General features: G+C 37.8%; 1 protein-coding gene across 5 annotated transcripts in view; it reads right to left on the bottom strand.

Annotated features, from left to right (window-relative positions):
- Positions 1 to 260: 260 nt before the first annotated feature.
- LOC131074771 (uncharacterized) overlaps positions 261 to 8,328 on the bottom strand; it is a 294,384-nt gene continuing 286,316 nt past the window's right edge. For all 5 annotated transcript variants that reach the window (XM_058011449.2, XM_058011456.2, XM_058011466.2 and 2 more), the window contains 3 exons: positions 2,450 to 2,565; positions 833 to 940; positions 261 to 685 (listed from right to left, as the gene is read on the bottom strand). In XM_058011449.2, coding sequence (XP_057867432.2) covers positions 535 to 685; positions 833 to 940; positions 2,450 to 2,565 — 375 coding nt within the window. In that variant the 3' untranslated portion in view covers positions 261 to 534. The remainder of the gene's footprint in view (positions 686 to 832; positions 941 to 2,449; positions 2,566 to 8,328) is intronic.

Below are 8,328 nucleotides of genomic sequence, written 5' to 3'. Positions count from 1 at the left end.
ATTGTTTGGAGAAGTTATAAAATTATCACTTCTAGATTAGATGGAAAATATTTGATCAATTAAGTCGGTAGCTGTGAATTAATTTCTTTTTAAAAACAATAGCATCCGAGGGGTCGATTTTACAAATCCCAAGGTATGTTGATCATCTAATAACCATTTATACCCCCATAAACCCATTTACAGCTTTTATACTTAATCTTGATTGAAAAAACTGAAATAAATAATTTTAAGAATGTTCGAAAGTGTTCTAAGTTTACTAATTGAATGTGAATGGTGGTTAACTCTATTAATTTTACTGATTTTCATGAATCAAGAACCTATTGCAAGTTTGCTGTACCAATTATAAAATGACAATCTTTAAATTCAATTCTAGAACATGTCTGGAAAAATAGGAAGTTGTCTCTAATAAGGCTTGGGAAAACTGAGACTCTATTTTAATTGTACAACACAGTACTGCAATTTAGGTATTTTAGTCGAGTTTATACTTTATAATAAAGAATGCAGGTGAGCCTATGAGCATAGATACTAATTCCGTTACTCTTCACTCAAACACAACTGAAGAGAATTTTGTGCTTCCTCAAGAAAACAGTGTGCAAGGTGTTTCTGCCCTCTGCGATAAATTATAGCTGCCCGTATGTTCTTTTGCATTGAGCATTCCGTCTCAGGCCTTTTATATTGGCGATCACTGTAAGAATAATTAAATTAACCATCTTACAACTCTTCACAGAAAGTAATAACAAAATAACCTTTCTTAAATGATTACTTGATGATTTTATCCATCTAGTCTAATAGAATCAAAGCATTTGAAGTTAATTTCCGTTGGCAAATATACCTCAGCTCGGCATGCTGTTCCTCTGGAGATAATATAGTCTTAGGAAACTTATCAAGAAGCTCCGTGTCATGGACTTCAGTTCCAGAACCCTCTTCAAGCTCCATAATCCTGGATTGAAGCACATAATGAACTGAATAAAAGAAAACTGGATAGTACAAAAGCATGATCAATCCTTTAAGTTTTATTTTTAAAAAGAACAATAATTATGTAAAAAATTAAAATTGAAGTCTGCAAGATGAAAGAAGTAAATACATACAAGACAACAAGGGAAGTTCTATGTATGTACTGTCAATTGCAGTTCCCTCAAGTAGCATTGCTCTAAATATCTGTGAGTATGCCTGTTACTTATTTCAGTTTGTAATAATTGTATATTGTGATTGATAGGGAAGACGACAAGGGAAGCTCTATGTATGTACTGTCAATTGCAGTTCCCTCAAGTAGCATTGCTCTAAATATCTCTGAGAATGCCTATTACTTAATTCAATTTGTAATAATTCTATATTGTGATTGATAGGGCTGCACTACCTTGCCTGTGGAATTTTTTACTATAGTCAACTGCTAAGAAATATAGTATAATTACACACTATCTCTTACCCCAACAAGGACTGCAGTATGTTTTAGCATTGATGCATTGAAACTAGTTTATCTTTGACGTTTTGTGGATTATCATTGCATATTTAGTTTCCTACTATGTCATCCATCAACTTCCCAATGTTTGGCACCATACACCCTTGGACACTGATTTTCAGAAGCATTGCGTACTGAGACTAACCTGATTTGTACTAATAAAACAGAAGATTAAAATCGTTGCTTGTTGGCTCTAACTCGGGCAATGCAAGTTTCTTTCTCACATTGAATTTCTCCATTGAAAGGCCTTAAATTTGTAGGCAATGTCAGCTTTTTTCTCACAATGTATTTATCTATTTTAAAGGCCTTAAAGTTGCAGGCTATGTAAGATTTTTGCTCACATTGAATTTCTCCATTTAAAGGCCTTAAATTTGCAACAGCTAGGACACTACTAGTCAAGGAAACTGCAATTTAAATAAAAATGTTATTTTTAGCTGTCTAGACCATCCAACTTCTGTCCTAATAGACATGCCTGCATATCTAAATGACACAGGTACAATAGGGAAATAGGCATACATTATAATTCTGTGTATTTTTTTTTAACTCTTTAGAAAAGGTCCCATGAGTGACATGTTTACAGAAAATTGTATCAATTATGATTCCCCCGTTTGTGTCAAATGTAAACCAATATTCCAGATTTGTTTATATTTTTTTATTCCCCAATTTCATGAATGTTTTTGAACCCTTGCTTTTATAAGAATCTATTGAATCTGGTTATGGCAGCTTCTACCAATATTTATTAGTTAGTTGGCTTTGCTTATCACTATAAGATAAGATCTGGAATATGCCAACTTATCAAAACTATATCTTCCCCCATTGGTACTTGGAACTTTGACACATAATTAACTTCCACTCGAGATTGGCATCAACAATGTATTTCAAATTTTATTTCCTATGCCCTACAGTTTTAATATATTAATAGAGAAAAGCTGTTCTTCAGACTTCTGCTAACTCAAGATGGTAAAAATTGAAGAGGAGCAGAGGAATTACTTGGCAGTAAGAAGATCGACCAACAATTGCAAGGAACCAGCATTTCCACAAACCTCCCATATCGCTGCTTTGATATCTTCTTCCGAAGGTTGCCTCTCGCATCCAGATTCAGATAGCTGAACCACCAGTACATCAAGAATCAAGCAACATAAAGCCAGATGGGCTAATTTGGATTGCAATGATATTGTTTTATACACGGAAATATATATAAACACAGAACCTGTTTTAGTTTTATGTATCTCAACAACTACTGTATGCTTTATGAATGATTCAAACTTATATTCCCTAGGATGCAAAATATAGCAAGGACAAGAAGTTGATTGAGATGATGAACCATAAAGATGCTTCTCTCCAGAACTTGAGGAGGAAGATGCCCATGGGAATCGCAGTAAATTTACAGACCTTACTGGTATGAAGAAAAATAGTTCACCCATTGAATGGTGAACCAAACCATAACTTGATGTTTGGAGATTTTGCATGACGCTGGTTGAGGGTAGAAAAATGTAATAACATTTTTTAGCCCTATATTACCTGCCGATAAGCTGTCCACAAAAGTTAATGATTCAGGGGAAAAATCAAAGAGGTTCCAGATGGCATTCAATTTATGATCAGACAAAATGAAAATAGTATGTTTGAATTATATTGTATGTTTATTAATTCGGTTGGTCCCAATAATAATATTAGTAATTTCTTATATAATGTGTCTTTGTACTTGTCATTACTTTCTTTCTTGCGTCAGATATTCAATGTTTGGTGCAGTGCTCAAACTAAATTCTTGTATTTGGATAGTGACAAAAACAGTGTACTTATTCAGATATCTAACACAGCTGTGTGGAATTACATGTAGAACAGAACTTTCAAAAATAGGAATTGGAATTATTGGTGTATGAATCTTTAGGAAGTTAGACATTGCTACTGTGTTTAAGCAACTCAAGCTCATAAGTAACCTCCCTAATCCTCTACCTGATTATGTAAGGCCCATAGAAGCAAGGCTTGAGCTTCTCAGCTCCACTTCCCTTGAGAGAAGATTGTAACCTTAAGAAAACCATGTTTCCAACCTCAAAATGTCATGCCCCTGAACCCAATTGCAGCCACAACAGCAATCATGACAGTACTTTGTGTTGAAGAAAAACAACAATTAATAAAGGTGGCCAACTTTCTCAAGATTACACAGCAATTTAATAAACAGCAAGTATGGGCAAGCACTTTACGAAGGAAGTGATTATGTTGACAAGACAGCGCTCCCTTAAACAGCAATTAAAAGAAATGGTTTATTTGATTAAAGAAACATCTAATTACAAGTGACCTATGTTAAAACTAAAAACGACGATTAAACCTTGAGGAGATGTGACTTTGTAATAGTATGTTAAGATATGTTAATATTGCATAAGTTAAAGGGTGCAACCTGTCTTTGGGTTATGATCGTTGATGAAAAGAGAAGACTCTAAAGGAATCGTCCATTTGGGTAAATATAAGATTATCATAGAGAGTTAAATGAGAGGGGAGTATTGAAGAGACCAGAATCTGATATTGATAATAAATTCAGGCATACAACAGTTGATATTATATCTGTGATTTAGTATGGGTTTTCTTGTGATATATAGCATAGTGGATCTTGAGTATGATTGTTCACTTCTGAATAATGTGTCTATAGTCTAGGAATATACACACAAACACACACACGTGTGTGTGTGTGTGTGTGCGCGCGCACACACACACACACACACACACACACACACACCATCATGTGAAATTCTTTATACATTTGTTTAAATGATACAATCAGCCATGACAGAAGTGGTAAAGGATTACAAGGAGGGGAAACAACAGTGAGGTGAAACAACAGTGAGGTCCTCTCCTAAGTATGCCACCTCATGGTGGTGACCAAATGGTCCCGTGAGGCCAAGGGGGCACAAGGAGTATAGTCCTTGCACTTAGGAGGGAAGGATTCTTGGGACACCCTACTGTAGTCATCCCAACTTCCCTGTCATGATTGACCATAGGATTAAGGAATTCAGATCATAGGGTGGAAGATAAAGCTAGGATGGTGAGGGGAACGGCTATGGGATTCCTCACTAGGTACACCACCTCATATGGATGGCAAGGGCCACATGAGGCCAAGAGGGATTGAATATCCATTCTTGAGCCTAACATACCCTTATCTTAGCCTCCCTATGGTTGAGATCCATCATTAAGTTATGTCTATCTTATAATCAAGTTAATGTTCCAAAACCCTAGTAGCGAGATTTATGTTTTGCTTAGTATTTCTAACAAAGATTTGTTTAATTATGTTTTCAATGATTATCTAACATGTTTCTAGGACATCAATTTGGCTGATCTAAGTTGGTACGTGTTGTGACGTATTCACACATCGCCCCATTGCAAATGGGGACCCCTCCTTTTTGCTTTCTAGGGTTAGTCTTCCTGGCTTGGTCTTTTTAGGCTTTGTGCTATTAATCTTTGCATTGGAGAGTTGCCAGAGAGATCATTAGGATAACAAGGTCTGCTTGAATTGAAGTGGGCCAGTAAGTGGTCCAGGTCAGGGTCTCTTTGGAAGCCTCCCTTTGGTTAGGCCTGGGTCTTGCTTCTAAGGTCGAGTCTTGATTGAGTTTAAGGAAGTCTTTGTGTCACGCTAGGAATTTTGCCTTTTGAGACCTATGCCATTGAGTCAAGTCAAAGATGCCTTGGACATTAAGTTGAGCAAATTTTTGATCATGGACAATGAGGAATTTGAGTGAGAACCTCAATTTCGCTCCTGACCCTCTCAAAGGGACAAGAGCGAAATCTTCCTTAGCTCTCTTTGCCCTCCTATTTTGGATAAAAACTTCACTTTAAGGTGTGGATTGGGAGGAAATTAGCTTGAATTCACCCTTTGGATGCCTTTGAACAAACTTAGACCTAGTTATTTGGAGAAAAGGTCATGAATTTGAGCATTATTGCAAATTTCGCTCTTGACCCTTCCAAAGCGAATTTCCTTAGATCTCCTAACTTAGATCAAAAAGCTTGCTCCTATGCCTTGACTGAATGAGGAACGACCTATTTATGCTTGCGAGCGTATTCAAACAAGATTAGATGATGAAAATGTTAGGAATTTGACCAAGATGGCCAATTTCGCTCCTGACCCTTCCAAAGGGTCCAGAGCGAATTTCCTTTGATCTCCTTGTTTAGGTCAAAATCTTTGGCATGATTGAGGCAAGGTTGATTCATACATACCTTTGAAGTGGGTTGCAACCAAGTGAGATGAAATCTATGAGGAATTTGAGCCAAAAAGCAAAATTTCGCTCCTGACCCTTCCAAAGGGTCTAGAGCGAAATTCCTCTTTAAGTCCTCTCCTTCCAAAGGTACCTAAGTGAAATTGTCAGGATGTACTTTTGATCCAACATTTTGAACTAGGTGCCTCCTTAAGGTGATTTGTTAGCATGTTCGAAGGCCAAGGCAACGTGAGTGAAGGTGAAGTTTGAATGTTTGATTGATGTCCAAGACTAATCCCTCAAATTCGCTCTTGACCCTTCCAAAGGGTCCAGAGCGAAATCCTACAAAAGACTTAATTCTTCACTAGAAACATTGAGTGGACATCACTTTGAGAGCGAATTGGCTTGAGTGTGAATAGGTAAGGGTGGAAAAGGCAAGTCCAAGGCAAGTTGAGTGTGAGTCGAGTCTAGAAAAGAAAATTTCGCTCCTGACCCTTCCAAAGGGTCCAAAGCGAAATTCCTAAGACTCCCCATTTTGCCTAATGCACCCAAAAGATCTCGTTTTAAGCAAAATTGAGGGCGAATTGACTTGATGGTGATAGAAGGAGGTTTGAGAAATTGAGTTCAAGGCAAAGTAATGATGAATGGAAGATGAATGGTGCAAAAGGAAGAATTTCGCTCCTGACCCTTCCAAAGGGTCCAGAGCGAAATTTCCTAAACCTCTAATTTGCTCCTTGTTTGGGGTTGGAATCTTGGTTCCTAAGGCATAGTTGAGAGAGGATTGATGTATACTTGCCTTGAGAAGTGGATTGGAGCAAAGGAAATGATGGAATTGAGACTAAATGACAAATTTCGCTCCCAACCCTTCCAAAGGGTCCAGAGCGAATTTCACTTAAGCTCCTGACCCTTCCAAAGGGTCCAGAGCGAATTCTCTTGAAACCTCCTTTTGCTCTCAATTTTGTATCAAGCCTAACATTGATTGAGGTTAGAGGCATCCTTACGCATGCATTTGAGTGAGTTGTGGTCACAAAGTGTGAAGAATTTGTCCAAAAATGCCAATTTCGCTCCTGACCCTTCCAAAGGGTCCAGAGCGAAATTCCTAGGAGGTCTAGTGTTTTGCCTAGGCCCTTGAGAGAAACCTATTCTTAAGTATATTTGGAGGCGAATGATTTGATATTGGTAAGGTAAGGTTGAAAATGAAGTCTATGTAAGGTAAATTGAGCAACTTTGTCAAATTTCGCTCCTAACCCTTCCAAAGGGTCCAGAGCGAATTTCATTATAAGGCCTGTCCTTGGAGAGGGTCCAGAGCGAATTTCATTATAGGGTCTGTCCTTCTAGAGGGTCCAAAGCAAATTGATCCTAACGCCTTCTTGTTAATGGTTTGAAGTAAGAAATACCATGTTAGGATGAATATATCATAAGTGCTTGACACCATCTTTTGTTTGTTTTGCAGATCAATAAAATCAACTTGGAGGGAGATCAGGCCAGGACAAGGGCGACCTCTTCAAGTTTCATCATCATCAAGGACACTTAGATGCATGAGAAGGTACCCAGGGTGTTGCTAAAATCAAAGGACTTCAAGTGTTAGAACTATCCTCAGAGAGATCACAAGAGATTAGAAGAAGGATCTTATAAACATTTCAAGGCAAGATGAGCTACTAGAGAAGGTGACTTGACCATGACTTCCTATCACCATTATGCAAAATCAAGAGGAGACTTCATCAAACACAAGAGAGTTAAGGAGAGGTACGCTATTCATCAGGTACATCAAGGACGAAGGAGGCAACCAAAGTCAGTGCAAGGGTACGTTGAAGAAGCAGATAGTTTCAGAAGAGTTAATCAAAGTTAAGCTTCTAATCGAATATCAAGAGATACAAAGTTCCCTGACCAAGCACAAACGCAAGACAAGGTGGCATCCCAGTCACTGTTCCTCCAGTCAGATAGGTCCACATTAGCATGTCCAGATTCAATGTACCTAACTCACAAGTGATGGCACAAACTTCGAGGCACCTACCCTGGTTTCCTATTGGTCCACACTTATGAAATTTAATTTTCTCATTGGCTAAGAGAGTTTGTTGTAACAAACCCTAATTAGGGTTTTTATCTTGTAATCCCAGCCATTGATTGTAAATCAATCAGAGCCATTGAAATGTAAAGAGCTCTCTATATAAAGCTTTGGCTTTTCATTTGTAAAGGTTAATAGGGGGTTTAATAGTTAGTAAATAGAGGTTAGAATAGCTAGTGATCAATAGAGAATAAATAGCAATTAGAGTAGATTAGGAAGAGAAGGCAAGAAAGCCTTGATTGTAAATGAACTCCATTTTCATTGAAGTTATGGTGAAGTGTGTTGTTTCTTTGCAATATGCATGGTTTCTTGTTGAATCTTCATTTTAGATGATAGATAATTAGATTGAATGAAGGAAGTTACTGAATGCACTTGCGTGGAATCCGCCTAGTCCAAACCACTAGCCTCTTGCTGATTGTAAGGGTGCCCTGCGTGGTCAACTGGCATTGAATGAGCTTAATCTCGAATTGTTATGCGTCTATTGTTCATGCATTAACTTGAATGCTGATCAATGTCTGATGGTGTAACGATTTGAACATATTCGAAGCATCCCTTAGAAGATTGCACTGAGTTGGTGTCGGATTGTTCAACCTGATGGTGAGGCCCAACCCAATAGGACTCCA

Source organism: Cryptomeria japonica, chromosome 11, assembly GCF_030272615.1.
Source record: "Cryptomeria japonica chromosome 11, Sugi_1.0, whole genome shotgun sequence".
NCBI classification, from domain to species: Eukaryota; Viridiplantae; Streptophyta; class Pinopsida; order Cupressales; family Cupressaceae; genus Cryptomeria; species Cryptomeria japonica.
Note: the sequence above shows the minus strand (reverse complement) of the source record. Positions and strands in the feature narration are given on the sequence as shown.